This window comes from Euprymna scolopes, chromosome 26 (assembly GCF_053919585.1).
Source record: "Euprymna scolopes isolate OS-2025 chromosome 26, ASM5391958v1, whole genome shotgun sequence".
Classification (NCBI taxonomy): domain Eukaryota; kingdom Metazoa; phylum Mollusca; class Cephalopoda; order Sepiida; family Sepiolidae; genus Euprymna; species Euprymna scolopes.
The window spans coordinates 61,558,740-61,576,175 of NC_136507.1; the positions used below are offsets into that span (position 1 = coordinate 61,558,740).

Below are 17,436 nucleotides of genomic sequence, written 5' to 3' on the forward strand. Positions count from 1 at the left end.
TCCGATCTTTTGGTTTTTACGGTATAAGGTACTTGAGAATTTAGTATTTTTGTCTTGCGGTCAAATAATTAAAAACATTCCTCATGGCTATTGAGTGCTGACCGGTGTATTTCAATTCACACACACACACACACACACACACACACACACACACACACACACACACACACACACACACACACATATATATATATATATATATATATATATATATATATATATATATATATATATTAGGTTCAATAAAGACAGACATACAACTACCGGATAGATATACAGCAAGATAGTTTACTAATGAACTATTTAGCTAGATATATAGATCTGAGCAGTTTTGAGGTACATACATACATACATACATACATACATACATACATACATACATAGGTAGATATGCCAATGTCAGCGGCATTCACTCTAGGCAGGTGTGACTGGTTTCCTCCGAAGGTAATATCAAATTCACAAGCGATTCCCAGTCGCATATATATTCCAGGCAGGGGAAATGACGATCTTAAGTTTTTGCAGTTCTTGCTCGGAGATGTAAACGTCCTCCTACATACAGCGCCTGATATTCCTAAATAATCATTTATCTGCTACGGACCAGGCTGAACGTTGCTTATCTTCGGTGATCTAACGAGAACTAGTGTGTCAACGTGATTATATCTTATCCATAGATTGATTGATTGATAGATAGATAGATAGATAGATAGATATGACAAGTTTTGAGATAAATTGATAGCTATATATATGTATATATATATATATATATATATATATATATATATATGAGAGAGAGAGAGAGAGAGAGAGAGAGAGAGAGAGAGATCGCTAACTAGTTATATCCTCCACTTTGTAATAAAGGCCAAGGTGCGTTTATTCTTATATAAATAAACACACACACACACACACACACACACACACACACACATATATATATATATATATATATATATATATATATATATATATATATATATGCCCTGTCACACAAATGCTAACGAGTAAGGAAACTGCCGGACGAAATCATTTCAAAGGTTTAATGCTAAAACAGAAAGCAAATAGCAAATTAGAATTCCCACCCACAGTCAGTATCTAATTCGGAAAGTAAAAACTTCTCTCCATTTCAATCATGAGACTTTGCTTTCTTTTTCCTTTTTTCTTTCTATATCGATTAATATGCATTTTAATTATTTTTTTCTGTTTTCAACTTTTCAGTATAAGACGCTTTCTTTCTTATATCTGTTTAAGTTCACCGATTTTTATATTAGTAAGAACACTGGCGAAGCATAATTTTTTCCGTCATTTTTGACGGAGGGCGTATACTTGTAGATACATATATCGCTAACTAGCTATCTAAGTAGATATATGAAGAAAACGATCAGCTGTATGCAAAAATTGTTGTGTAGTAAATATGGCAAAAAATTGTAAAAATGTGTCAAGAAACATGAAAATACAAGTAAAAAATACAAGTAAGATTAAGAAAAACAAGATGGTAAACAAACAAACAAACAAACAACGAACAAAACAAAAAATGAAAGAAACGTAAAAAAAGAATAAAAGGAAAAATTTACAAAATCAATAAATTCGTATTATTTGGATTCTTTGCACCACTCTCCTCATCTTGACTATTATTTTCAGAACGTTTTGGTCGATGTAACCTCCGACCTTCTTCAGGTATCGAACTCGGGAATGTTTCTGTCGAACTTGGGAATTTGGACGAAATTTCGAATGGAACCCCTTATTTGATCCACGGGGGTAACATGATATCGTTCCCTCGGTCATGACCGGGTAGAATTCTTAAGTAATTCGCAGTTGTTCTTTTGAGTATCGCCTTCACTGGGAACCCGTGGCGTAACGGATAAAGTACTTGGTGAATTCAGTTATATGTTAAACTCTTCAGAGATTCAACCCTTAGTACTGGCGATACGTAGAATACAACTGCGAATTACATAAGACTTCTATTTGGTCATGGCTGATGGGGCGAGAACATGCTACCCCCCCCCATGGATTAAAAAATGGGTTCCGTTAGAAATTCCTCGCAGATTGCCAAATTCGACAGAAAGATTCACAAGTTCGACAAGATAAATCTGAAGAAGATCGAAACTTACATCGACAGAAACGTTTCTGAATTTTTTTAGATGAGGATTGGTTATTCGTATTATTTGGATTCATCGAACTACTGTTATCATCTTGAGTGTCATTAAATGCAATTGAGAATTACTTAGGACCTCTATCTAGTCATGGCTGACGGAACAAGAGCATGCATGGAGTAAACAAAGGGTTCCGTTCAAAATTCCGCCCAAATTCCAGAGTTCGACAGAAACATTCCCGAGTTCGACAAGACACATCTGAAGAAGTTCGTAGGTTGCATCGATCGAAACGTTATGAAAATTAAATTCAAGATGAGAACAGTAGGCCAAAGTATCCAAATAATAAGAATTATCAGTCCTCATCTAAAAAACGAAGAAAAAAAAGAAATCAAAAACATAAAATCGACAAAGAAAGAAAAACATAAGAAGAAAAAAAGAAAGAAAGAAAATGTCATCTCTGGCTTTCTTTCTCAATTTCTTCCTTCTCTCTATTTATTTTTTATATATTTATAATCTTGTCTCTTTTATTCTTTCTCTCTCTCATTCTTTTTATCCCTTCTTTGTGCTCGCTTTCTATTTTCCCTCTCGCTTTCTTTTTTTTTTACACTCATGTCTCTTTCGTCTCTCTCTCTCTCTCTCTCTCTCTCTCTCTCTAACAATCTCTTTCCTTCACTTTCTCAAACCCAAACTCTTTCTCTCTATTTCTTTCTCTCTTTTTTCTTCTCTTTCTTTCTCTTTGTAATGCACCTGAACAATCGGCATCCCTTTACAAATTGTTTCCTTTTCGTCTTTTTTCAACTATTTCTATTTTTCTATTATATTATTATCGACTGGACACTAACCTATTATTTGACATGGGAAAGGGGAGGGGAGGGTGTTTTGTAACTATTCTGTACTTTCATCTAACAATCTAATAAAAAAAAAAGATACCGTAAAACTTGAATTTAACTTTACTATACTATAAAAAAAAAAATAGCGCGAGTCGTTAAATGCAAAAACACCTTAAAAAGTCGTAAGTAAATAAATAAATAAATAAATAAATAAATAAATAATAATAATAATAATAATAATAATAACAATGTCGATGTGGGGGAGGGCGACAGACCGATTTTTTCTCAAAGTGGAAAGTCGCAATAATAATAATAATAATAATAATAATAATAATAATAATAATAATAATAATAATAATAATAAAAAGGCGGGGCTGAAAGAGCTAACGTCAAAACAGGGCTGTAAATCGGTTCTAATAATGGGGAATCGATTTATTAGAACATTATATCTGAAACTGAACCCTCTTCCAAATTTTTAAATATTAAGGGTTTTTTTTTTCAATTTTTTATATAATGTGATAGCTTAGTGTCCAATTGATAATAATCCGCAGAAATAATTGAAAAAAAAAAGAAGACGAAAAAAAAATGTGAGCGGGGAGCGATTGTTCAGGTGCACCCTCATTCTTCTCTCCCCCTCACTCTCTCTCTCTCTCTCTTTCATTTTTGCTATCTTTCTCTGCTACTCACTTGACGATTTCGGAGTGTCCTTCGGCACATGCTGCGTGTAGAGGCGTCCAAAAATCCTCATCTTGTTTGTTGACGTCGGCCCCGTGCGCCACAAGTAACTTGGTCACCGCTATGTTACCATCCAGGACGGCTTGATGCAGAGGTGTCAATCCTGAAAGGTACATAGACATCTCATCAGTGTCCGACATCATTGAACCCACATCGGACAAATTCGAAACATCCTCTTCCTCTATAACACTCATTTTCAATTTTTTTTTTTAATTTTTTACTCAAGAGAGATTACAGTAGTATAATAAAACACTTTATATATATTTATTATTATTTTTTTTAGTTTTATTATTCTATTGGAAATAAGATAACTGTTAATTATCTCGAATATGGTCTTCCGTAGCACAGGCTATTTGTGAAATGTGTATTGTTAGAAATCAGAAAAATGAGACGAAACAAATGAATACAGTGAAATGATAATTAAAAAAAATAAATACAAATAAAATATTTAATCCAAATTGGAATGATTTTTTTTTTCAAATAAATATTTTTCTTTTCTTTTTTTTTTTTTAAATTATATCTGTTCTTTATTTCTTTTTTATTAATTAATTTTCCTTATAAAGATTAAATAATCTCCATTTTTCCCCCAGAATGCCAGAAAAATATCAATGGTTATTTCTTTCTTTTTTTTTTTTTTTTTTAAGTTAAAAACTTGAGCGAGGCTCGGTATTAAACCGGTTGTACCAATAAATAAACGCTCATTTTTTCCCTTTTGTTTTTTCCTTTTTAGTAAATTCCTTCTGCTGTTCAGTTAATGACACAGTTAATTAAAATCCGAGATATGTCGTTTAATATATTAGTTGGTTGGTTCTAAAAACCGAAATATAGGCCTCATTTTTTTTAGGGTTTCGTTCCAACCGTTGTAACGTCTGGTGTAATGAAGAGATAATTACAAGGTGAAAGGAAGAATAACAAGAAAGTGGGAGGGGGTGATGCATGGCTGATAAGGAGAAGAAAGAAATAGAGAGAGAGAGAGAGAGAGAGAGAGAGAGAGAGAGGGTGAGAGTAAAAGAAAGTAGATAGGTTAGATAGGGAAAGAGGAGAGGAGAGGGACAAAATGGAGGCTATATGGAAGGAGTAAGGGAGAGCATATTGTGTAAAAAATGTGGGTGTGAATAGATCTTAATTTACTCGTGGGAGAACGGAATGGAGAAAGAAAGAAAGAGTAGAGCAAGTGAAAGAAAAAAGAAAAAGAGGCCAGGAGGTGGAGGGGGTGATATGATGTGAGCTTCTCCGTCTATGGAGGCAGGCTTTTTTCTTTCTTTCGTCTTTCTCAATATGTGTGTGCGTGTGCGAGCGCGCGTGTGTGTGAACGTAAAACTAAAAGACTGGCGAAGAGAGAAAACGAAGGTAGATAGAGAGAGGGTGAAAAAGAGTGGATACAGGAAACAAAAGAGATATCAAAGAAAGAGAGAGAGAGAGAGAGAGAGAGAATAAATAAATAAAGAAAGAGAGAGAGAGAGAAGAAGAAGAAGAAAAAAAGAAAGATGATAGATAGATAGATAGATAGAGACAGAGAAGAAAGAAAGAAAGGTAGATAGATAGATAGATAGAGAGGGAGAGAGAGAGAGAGTGGGGGAGGCTATAAATGGAAGCTATATGAAGTGAGGGGGTATATCTTGTGAAACAGTGGGAAGGTGGATGGCGGGGGAGGGGAATCTGTGTAATTTACCCGCGAGAGAAGGGAGAGAAATTGTATAAAGAACGAAGAGAGAGAGAGAGAGAGAGAGAGAGAGAGAGAGAGAGAGAGAGAGAGAGAGAGAAGGCAGGTAGAGGTAGGTGGTGCCTGGTGCCGAAATGATGCCAGCTTCTCCATCTATATAGGCATATTTGAAGATGCATGCTCGTCTCTACAAGAATATGCGTCTGTCGATCGGCTGGTTCCAGGCTTCAATATGAAATCACATTTTCTTTTGTCTGCAAGAATTATGCTGGTACAGTTTTTTTTTTAATATGAAATAACAGAATAATTAAGGAACAGGAAATGTAAAAAAAAAAAAAAAAAAAAAAAAAAAAATCCACAAGAATAAGAAATAATATAGCACAGACTAAAGTTATTTAGGTTCGATATTTCGTTTCGGTTATTAAACTTTATCAAGAATAACATTTATTGAACATATTCAGATATTGATATGCAAAGCATTGGAAGTAGTAATGAAAAGCAAGCCTGGATGAGTAATATCTAGCGATTTCATTCATCATGGGGCTCAACCCATACGGGCCAGGGGTTTATATTGTATATACATTTGGGTGTTCAAGATAAATTTATTCTTTACTTGAATTCGTTGTTTGAATATTTAATGGATTAATAAATATTGTAATTGATTCAATTTTTATTTTTCATTTTTTTTTTTTTTGCTTGTTAATTGCTCTATCAAGCATATTGAGCTTCCTATTATTTTGTCAGGTTCTAATAGAAGGATAATATTTATTATTGTAATTATATATATATATAATACTAGCAGGCCTCCCGGCATTTTCCGGTCGTAAAATACGTTTAAATATGATATTTTGATTAATGGAGATTTCGTATTGTTATTATATTATATTGGACCCAATATATAGTAATGATTTAAAAAGTAAAAAAAAAATTATTCATAGCCATCACCGAATAAAACGTTTAGCTTACGATTTACGTTTTCCTTTGACGTTAATGTCTGAGCTATAAAGACGTTTGCTGCAAGACTAAAAATTAAAAGATGAACCAATAGCTATCACGTTAGGCATGCATATTTGTAATGCTGTCGACCTTCACCTGACAAATTTCATTTTTTAAATTTTCCCACCTTTGCACCGATTTTTCCCGGTTAAAACCCAAATATAAAGTTTCGCATGGGTTCGAATACCCTATATATGAAGTTTCATGTCTGTAGACCAAGAATAACCGAGGAGTTTCGTAGGCAAATTTTTTAAACAAATATATATATACGCATATATAAACATATAAAGAGGTTTTTGTTTGCTAAAAGCTTTTTACACAAATATTACGTAAGTATAAATCATGTAGAATATCTGCATGAATAGAATTGCACGTTTTAGTTCACTAAAAATGATCATCCCATAATAAATAAAAAAAAAACTAAGGAATTAATATAATATAAAGCTGAATGTGTGTGTGTGTGTGTGTGTGTGTGTGTTCGTGTCTAGTCACGAATAGGCTTCTATATGGTTGACTATTTTAAAAAACTGATTACATATAATGATAGAAGATGTATCGAGACACAGGAATGGTTATGTTTGATATGGCAGAACGGTGGTTCATTAAAATTGTGGGGTCTGCGTTCGCGCCTGGTCCACAAAGTATGGAAATAAAAAATTAAAAATTAAAAAAAAAACGTTTACAAGTGTATCATAAGAATACTTTGATAAGTATGTTTAAACTTAAATAGGGATGGTATAATAAAATCGTGCGGTCTGCGTTCGCGCCTGGCCTCCATAGAATGGAAATAGGCACAAACTTTAATAAAGACTTTTCATATCTATCTGCGTAAGTATACTTTGATAATTATATTTCAGTATGAAGAAATATGATATAATAAAAATATGGGGTGTTCGTTCGCCCCTGACCCCCATAGAATGGAAATATGTCACAAAGTCTAACAAGGTTTTTTAATATAGATCCACAGAATATTGTGATAAGTGTTTCAGTGTGAACAGGTATGGTATAATTAATTATGGGGGTTATCTATTTTATTTTTACTTTCATCATATTTTGCTTTGGTTTAGATACCCCCAAATTCAACCCAAATTTACAACCTTTCCTTTTCATAACCTATCATACTTTCATAAAACCAAGTTGCTGGCATATCCGGGGAACATAAAGTTCGTTAGTGGTATAAAACTTTGATTAATTTCGGGAGAAAACACCTTCCCTTTTCCAAAAGAAAACAAGAGTATTATCCAAGATGGCGAAAGAAACCAGGACCGCAGCAAGAGGCTAGTACTTATGGAAAGGTTTGTGTTGGGAGATAAGAGGTGCTTCAGTAATTCTTAGATTTCCTAGGTTTATGACAGAATCAGTGCCGATTCTGGAGAGGTGTGGTTAGAAATTGCGCAAGCCTGGCTGCACGATTATAAGCGCTGCTACCCTTACAGGGGGTATCCATTGTCTCTTGAGACTGAACGGAGGCATCGTCATCATCAGACAATGCTTCCAGCAATCTCTTATGAATAGAGTGTTCAAACGATTGGGGTTGTGTATTCTAGAAAACTGTTGTGCTTTGTGGTTACTTATTGGATGCCAATCTTATCTTGCCTTGACAGCGTTTAAAATAGATTTCGTAGCCTAGTGGGAGATGCCCTTTTCTCTTCTCTGCAACTTTTTTCCCCCCACAGAAGAGACGTCGCGACCCGGTCTCTGCTTTATTGTAATTTTCATGACAAGTGCTCGTCTGAGCTCCAATCTATGATGTCCCTTGCAAAACTCGTCAAGCTGAAACCACGATCAATAATTTCCCCCACTCTTTATCTGTGCCTAAACCTAAACGTAGATTCCATTAAGAAAGCCTCTTTATTAAAACTGCACGCCTGTGGAACTCTGTTCCGTTTCTCTGCTTTCCAGCTGACTACAACCAGCGCTGTAGAGAGAGGGTTCTGCTACCTGGGCAACAGCTAGTTCTCCTTTCCACTACGAAAAGATGTGACACAAGGGTCGAAAAGTGGGATTTGAAGAGCCATCACCTTAGAGAAAAAAAGCACTCTGACCTGCAAAAAAATGGCTGGACAGTTCCGACGAGATTCTGCAGTAGGAGCGCCATAGGCGATTAGCACTAAACTAATCCCTTCTCAAAGGGAAAAGACAAAGCCTAGGAATGTGAACCTTCTAGAACTGCACAGGAGTAACAACATACAGTAGTCAACAGGGGAAAACACATTTCAAGTATTGCCTAGATTGCTGGCTTTGGTGCCGTGGGGAAAAAACATTTGAAGTATCATAAGCTGCTCGTGATTGCCTTATCCTGACAATTCTTTTTGATGTTGCTGATCCCAAACTGTACAGGCGCATCATTTTTTGTGATCAATTGGCGCCGTCGGGGTAGGATATTTCTATCTGAACAACAGCTGGAACTCCATACGACACTGATCTGGCCTTGTGTTTAACATTTCTATCGCGAGGAAGCAAGTAAATACGGATTAAAACTCATAAATAGGCAAAAAAGAGAAATACATAATATCATATGTTTTATAGCTTTATGAAACAAAATCTCCAATCTCGGATATGAAGTAAAAATAACCCTAGAACCGGATCCAGATTACCCATTAGAATAAAAACTATTCAATATAAGAGTGTGGTAATGTGCTGACACAGCGATCCAGAAAGAAAATGACCGTTGGGTTCTTAGAATGCGTCCAACATGTCTTGAAAATGATGTTTATAATGATGATTAAATACCATGGAAATATCAGGTGAGGTATATGCTTTCGCTTATCTCAGCATTGTTTCCAGTCGTTCTGGACTTCTCCCTACCACCGAAGTAACGCAGCATCGGTTCACAATTACACGCACAGCTACCCTTAACAGAGGATATCCATTGCCTCTCAATACAGAACGGAGGCGATAGCGATGATGCAGCCGGAAGTAATAACAATATTCCAACTTGAAGTTGTCTGACAATTTCGAAATGATTCAATAGATTGACAAGTGTCGGTTAGTAGCCAATTCTTGGAAGTGTGAAATCTGTAATTTAACATGACCGTTATTCGCAGTCAATTGATGGTTGGAGACGGAAGCTTTCAAATAATAGATTTCGTCGTTCAAAACGAAAAAACTATTTGTTTTAAGAGAAGTAAACTTTGATGACAAAACAATTATTATTATAATTTATATTTGGAATGAAGATTTCTTTCAGTTTCAATTTTTACATAATTCAGCGGCCATTTTCTTTTTAGGCCGCTGTATCTACACATTATCTAAGATTGTATATTTTACAGATATTTAATCTTACAAGTGAACAAACTGTGTAAGATGTTATCCACGTTTTTTTTTTTTATCTGTTAACGACGAAATAGACTCTGTGTATCGCTTTATTGCCAGGTCAATAGTTTTTTTTTTAAATTTTGATATTTCTCTGAAATGCAGAGAAATGAAATTTGGTATACAGGAAGAGCATAATAAGGTGCCGTATTTCCTGATTTTTGTGACTATTGAACGAATACTTTGAAAGTTATGCTAATTTTTCGATTTTCTGGTAATTTTAAGTGTGTATCACTTTATTGTACATCTCCCAAAATGCTTAGAAAAGATCGTTTGACAACTAGTGAAAAACAATCAGGGAAATAAGGCACCTTGTTATGAGCTTTCAGTGTACTATATATATATATATATATATATATATATATATATATATATATATATAATCGAATACAACTGCGAATTACTTAAGACTTCTACCTTGTTATGGCTGACGACTGAACGAGTGCATGTGTTATATAGTTTGCCGAGCAGAAGAGTAAATTATCTGTTATCTCTCTCTCTCTCTCTCTCTCTATATATATATATATATATATATATATATATATATATATATATAATTGGCGAAGTAAACAAGAGATGTGAAGATATGTTTTGATAAAGTTATCAAAATATGTCAAAACATGTCAAACTCAGTGACCTCGTCAAGTTTTTACCGGAAAGTATCTGAACAGCTGACCGGTAGGACGTGTCATCTGTCATGTGTTTCGGTTTGATGGAGCAACGTCTTTGTTTACACAGAATCCCTCTCCCCAAGATGACTGAAGATGTTCCAGAGAAACAATAGCAGAATAGGTATGTCGCATTTATTGTTTATGTAATTATGCTGACACGCACGCATCAACACACCTAGAGAGACTTATCATGGACCGTAAAATAGATTGTATGTACGTATATATATATATATATATATATATATATATATATATATATATATATATATATATATATATATGTATATATATACATATATATATATACATACATATATATATATATATATATAGAGAGAGAGAGAGAGAGAGAGGGGGATGGAGAGAGAGATAAGAAAACCTATGCTCCAAATAGTGTAGTACCAACAGGCATTTTATTGACACGTGTATACATTCAAACACCACGATTCAAACAAGTATATACATATCACAAACCCAAATAGGTCACAAAGACAAGTATATGCACACGTACGTTTTAATCAGTAAAATATATACTCTTTTTGGGAGGTTATACACTGATCCCGCCTTTTTGGAACTGTAACCTCACAATATTACATTGCCCCTTTTTTGGTACAGTGACAATACAACACATGCGTAGATTAAATAAAGAGTTCCGTTCGAAATTCCGTACAGATTCTCGAGTTCGATACAAAGATTTCTGAGCTCGACAGGGCGATTCCCGAGTTCGACAAGATACACCTAAAGAAGGTCGTAGGTTACACCGACAGAAACGTTGCGAATAGAACACTCAAGAAGAAAACAGTAGTTTTGAAGAATCCAAATAATACGCTGAAGTATTTATTGTACCCTTTACCAAAAACAGTTGTATCTAATTGTGTCAAGTCTTTAAACGAGGGCCTCTGTGTATTGGCATGGACTATCTCTGTTACTGAGAGTTTTATGCGATTACCAGACTCTTGGGGTCTGTTAGAATGCAAGGGAGTGGCACGAGATAAAAATATTAATGAGAGAGAGAGAGAGAGAGAGAGAGAGAGAGAGAGAGAGAGAGAGGCGCCTACAATGGTCGCTGGAATTATCGAGATAAGCGCGCTAACGTTTAGAAATAGATATTTGCAAAACTTTACCTTATATGGCAGAAAGCATCCAAGCTGGATTTGAACCCGTTCCGACTGGTTTTCACAACCTGTAAATCATCTAATACAGTACCGATGCTGAGGGATAACGCCACCTCCTCAATCTATGATATGTAGCCCATACTAAGGGGACTACTTTTTACAAGCAAGCAAACACTTGTGCTATGCAACCGGAGAACTATCTCAATTTTGTGAAATACTAAGCATTTATTCAATAAATTGTACATTTGACAAAAAAAAAAAAAAATACGCGTCACAGGACTGGCAAAATAAATATCTTCAACTAAACATTTTTTTGCACCACTTTTACGTCTCCTTACAAAAATTAAAACCAAAGTATAATGACGCTAACCCTTATGCTTAGAATCCTTATTCGAGTTTTTATTTAAATTCATATATATGATTTTGATTCTAGAAGATAAAAAAAATGTCTAAAATTTAAGGCTTAAGCATAAAGGGTCTTAAGAAGAAATTTAATTTCAGCTAATCTTGCTTAATTGATGTCTAATGACTATGAATCAAATTTAATATAAATCTGAAATATTTGTATTTTTCGAATAATGGCCAAAAATACAATTTAAAATTTAAGTATGACTGACTGACTGACCGACTAATGAACAGAGCTCCTTTCAAAATTGGTTAATAGTAATATTGATGCTTGGAATACCTAAGATAAGATGCGTTCATTTAAACTTACTGTGAAAATGTTATTCCCAACTTAAAAGTAACAGTAATGCAGGGGTCGGCGACTCTTTACACCGCTCAGGCCAGACTAAGGTCATTAATAAAAAAAATAAAAAGGAAAATGACATATGTCGTTAACCTAAATATTTAAAACCATAATGAAAATAAACATTCAGTAATCAATAAAACAATCTAAAATTAAAACTAAACACCTGAAAAAAAAAATCAATCGAAACGAAATGGATGAAATTATGATGCGTATGTTTTACACTGTTTTTGAAAAATTTACCACCAACGAATAACACAAAACAAAACCGAAATACACACACACACACACACACACACACACACACACACACACACACACACACACACACAAGGATATATATATATATATATATATACGAGTACAAATAGTTGTAAACATATACACTTACGTAGGTACACATGCGGTATCGTCCACGCATTCATAAGGCATATATGTATAATTCGCGTATGTTTAATTGTCTTTAGATTTCTGCTACCTCGCATGTCCATCCCTCCCTGGCCTCTTTCGCTTTATCTTTCTTTTTGCTTCTCTTATCTTTTAATGTAGCCAAGAGTCATAACAGATATGAGTTCATTATTTGACATTAAATATAGAACAAGCGACTTGGTAAAATAAATTACACGAAAGATAACTGACAGACAGCCAAATATTTTTAATGCATTGAGATGTGCAGCCATCCTATAGAAAATAATATACAACAAATTTTATTTGAAGGTCGACGATATAGTTAAATTGAAAAGTGTTGACAGATCTGCATATTCACATTTAATCACAAGTATTGAAAATACATAAAAATAATGCATGTTAACAACATTATTAGTACGCAATGTTATTATTACGATGGCTAAAGATACATTACTTGAAAGTACTTCTTTAAAACTCCTCGGCTTAACATTCACAGGGAACATGAGTTGGAACAGATACATTGAGAGCATTGCCAAGGCTGCTGAGAAAAAGGTGGACTGGATTTATTTGCTTCCCCACTGAGCAAATTAGGCACAAGGTCGTTTTTTAATGTGGAGATAGGGGAGGGGGGAGGGAAAGGGGGTACCAGCTCCCGAGTAACTTAGTAACTGTTGGTATGAAGGGTTGCCCCTTCAGTGACCAAGGTCAGATATATGGGGTTACCCCCACATATGGTCTTTGCTAGTCATAACTTGCAGCATCTGTCGGAACAGATGGTATTTATTTGCTCCCCCACCGAGCCAATTAGGCACAAGGCCGATTTTAAATGTGAAGGGAGGGGGAAGGGAAAAAGGGGACCAGCTCCCGAGAGGTGGGAAATGGGAGCTGGTTAAAGGTCAGACATGTGGGGTTGCCCCCACATCTGGTCTTTGCTAGTCATAGCTAGTCCTAGCTAGTCATAGCTTGCAGCATCTGCCGGAACAGATGGTATTTATTTGCTCCCCCACCGAGCAAATTAGGCACAAGGCCAATTTTTAATGTGAGGAGTGAAGGGAGGGGGAAGGGAAAAAGGGGACCAGTTCCCGAGAGGTGGGAAATGGGAGCTGGTTAAAGGTCAGGCATGTTGGGTTGCCCCCACATCTGGTCTTCGCTAGTCATAGCTAGTCCTAGCTAGTCATAGCTTGTAGTATCTGCCGGAACAGATACTACACTTTGATCTTGTCCCCCGTGCCGCCGAAGCGGGGGGGGGCTTGAGAAAAAGGTGGACGGTATTTATTTGCTCCCCCACCGAGAAAATTAGGCACAAGGCCGATTTTTAATGTGAGGAGTGAAGGGAGGGGGAAGGGAAAAAGGGGACCAGCTCCCGAGAGGTGGGAAATGGGAGCTGGTTAAAGGTCAGGCATGTGGGGTTGTCCCCACATCTGGTCTTTGCTAGTCATAGCTTGCAGTATCTGCCGGAACAGATGGTATTTATTTGCTCCCCCACCGAGCAAATTAGGCACAAGGCCGATTTTTAATGTGAGGAGTGAAGGGAGGGGGAAGGGAAAATGGGGACCAGCTCCCGAGAGGTGGGAAATGGGAGCTGGTTAAAGGTCAGACATGTGGGGTTGCCCCCACATCTGGTCTTTGCTAGTCATAGCTTGCAGTATCTGCCGGAACAGATGGTATTTATTTGCTCCCCCACCGAGCAAATTAGGCACAAGGCCGATTTTTAATGTGAGGAGTGAAGGGAGGGGGAAGGGGAAAAGGGGACCAGCTCCCGAGAGGTGGGAAATGGGAGCTGGTTAAAGGTCAGACATGTGGGGTTGCCCCCACATCTGGTCTTTGCTAGTCATAGCTAGTCATAGCTTGCAGCATCTGCCGGAACAGATACTACACTGATCTTGTCCCCCGTGCCGCCGAAGCGGGGGGGGGGGCTTGAGAAAAAGGTGGACTCTCTCTACCGTGCTAGAAAGTTACTTACGCCTGAAAGTAGCCTGTACCTCTATAAGGTCACTATTCGCTCATATATGGATTATTGTTGCCACATTTGGCCTGGTGCATCTGCTGCTACTCTCACTCCTGGATAGGGTTCAAAAGAGAGTCGCCAACTTGATAGGTTCTGAACTGTTATCTAAGCTTCAACCTCTGTCCCACCGATGAAATGTTTCACCCCTCTGTCTGTTCTACAAGTATTTTAATGGTTGATACTCCAACGAACTACAAACCCTAACCCTAATCCTACCCCCCTCGACGTAAATACTCCCGTCAAGTAGCAAAGTCCCACTTCTACAAAGTAGATATCCTAGATGTAAGAAAGCCTTCTACACTAACAGTTTATTCTCCAGAACTGCTAGACCGTGGAATTCCCTTCCGTGTTCCTGCTTCTTCAAGTGTGCTGACATGCAGGAGTTTAAAGGTAATGTGAACAAACATCTTCCTGCTTAATTCACTACATCTGCAACTTATGTCCCTGATAGTAGCTCCCTATAACAAAATGGCGCTTCGCCTTATTTGGAGTGAAATTGTAAAAAAAAAAAAAAAAATTAATATAGTAATCATAAATGTTATTTATTCAATTGAAAACATTGTTAGAATAATTTGTTTATAAATAAATAGAAGCGGCGTCTAGAATTAACGGGAGACTTGATGTTTTAATTAAATATTTGGTTTCAGACTTGTTGATGCGAAGAAAAGATTTCATTAAAACGATTATCAGTCAATCTTGTTCTCAAATCGTTCTTAGTTTGCTTCAATTTTGAAAAAGTTTTTACATGGATAGATCCTTCCAAACAAATATGCCATCTTTTTTGTGTGGGTACTGGGTCACTAATTTGGAAAAATATATTTTGCATAAAAATCAATTAATAAAATATCCTCGGAATTAAAGGATGATCTTTATAGATCGTCACACTTAATTTCTATCAATTCCATTTGAAAACATTCCGATACGGTTTCTACCTTCACATGAAATGGTGTAGCAAACAATTTGAAATCATTTTTATGCGGACAAAAGTCAGCAAAACGCGATACGAATTCATTAAGTGAAACCTGGATTACATTCACTCCAAATCCCATGGTTTCCTTAGTTGGAATGACAAGAAATGAGCATAGTTTTATTTGTAAGTTGATATTCTCACAACACAATTTTTACAAAGGAAACCATATGATTATACATCTCATTTATAAGTTAAGTTTTACGTTCATTAAATGATTTAAATGTCACTTTATTTATAATCTATCTATCTATCTATCTATCTATCTATCTATCTATAAAAATGAACGTGTCTGCCTCTCTGTGTGTGTGTGTGTGTGTGTGTGTGTGTGTGTGTCTGTGTCTGTGTGCTGAGATTTGGGAAAATCAATGTGATCGGTTTTCGGCCAAAAATTCCGTTGAGAACTCTACCAAACTCCTCCGACAATTTTGAGAACTCTACCAAACTCCTCCGACAATTTTGGGTCGATACACTTGAAATTTTAGATATAGGTTCCGTGGACATGGATCTAACTTAATAACTTGATTTGATCCCAACACAATAAGTGTTAAGAGGTCATAATAGGGGTCAAAGTTAAAAAAATTAACCCCTTTTTTTTTTGCTCAGTATACACCTCCAAACACTCGGGCAACGCCGGGTTGAAATGCTAGTATATCTAGAAAAGTGAACGTGTCTGTGTGTATCTGTGTGTCTGTGTGTCTGTCTGTCTGTGTACATTTTCCTTACGCAACGACTCTGTCGATTTTTAGTCTACAGACTCGAAATTTGATATATAGGGTACGGAGATTTGGGAAAATCTATGTGATCGGCTTTCGGCCTGAAATTTGGCTGTTAAGGGGCCAAAGTCAACGATTTAACCTTTGAGAACTCTACCAAACTCCTACGACAATTTTGGGTCTACACACTTGAAATTTTAGATACATGTTCCTTGGACATGAATCTAACCTAATAACTTTATTTGAGCCCAAATCAATAAATTTTAAGGGGTCATAATAGGGGTCAAAGTTAAGAAATATTTGACCTCTGCGGTCTCTACCAAATTACTTAGACAATTTCTGGTCTAAACATTTGAAATTTTACATAACGGGTATTCAGAGATAGGGCAAGCGTTTTAATCGGTTTGGGATGACAATTTTTAGTTACCGATATATAAATATATGTATGCATATATGTATGTATGTATATTTGCATGTCTGCCTTAAACTTTCGACAGAGGCGACAAGCTCAGTATCGTTTTGAAGTTCGATCTTTCAGACGACAAATATCGAAAAATTGGCTAAAAACATTAATATCTTCACCGTCAACTGGGCACTTTTCTACAGGGAGGGGATCTCTTTTTTTTTTCGCCGATATTTTCGAAACATCCTCTCCTTTCGATTGTCTAGCCCTAATTAAAACCTACGTCGCTTCCAGTTTGGCGGTGGTCGTAACAGCAAAGACGTCAGGTTTTGTTTCCGTTCTTTTCCTCCTTCGCGGCACGGGTTCGAGCCTGCCTTCCTACTACCACCTTTTTTTTTTCTCAACACACACCTTCAAACACCCGGGCAACTCCGGGCTGAAATGCTAGTATATCTATAAAAGTGAAAGTGTCTGTGTGTCTGTGTGTGTGCATGTGTGTGTGTCTGTGTACATTTCCCGACACAATATCTCTGTCAATTTTCAGTCTACAGACTCGAAATTTGATATACAGTATACTGAGATTTGGAAAAATCTTTGTAATCCGTTTTCGGCCAGAAATTTGGCTGTTAAGGGGTCAAAGTTCAACGATTTTACCTTTGAGAAGTCTACCAAAGTCCTCCGACAATTTTGGGTATAAACAATTGAAATTTTAGATATAGGTTCCTTGGACATGGATCTAACTTAATAACTTGATTTGAGCCCAAAACAGTAAAT

The 17,436-nt window shown here is 36.2% G+C and overlaps 1 protein-coding gene across 3 annotated transcripts in view; it reads right to left on the reverse strand.

The window, feature by feature from the left end:
- Positions 1 to 17,436, reverse strand: part of LOC145248109 (uncharacterized) — a 439,133-nt gene that overhangs the window by 109,982 nt on the left and 311,715 nt on the right. For all 3 annotated transcript variants that reach the window (XM_080109899.1, XM_080109900.1, XM_080109901.1), the window contains exon 2: positions 3,605 to 3,755. In XM_080109899.1, coding sequence (XP_079966025.1) covers positions 3,605 to 3,755 — 151 coding nt within the window. The remainder of the gene's footprint in view (positions 1 to 3,604; positions 3,756 to 17,436) is intronic.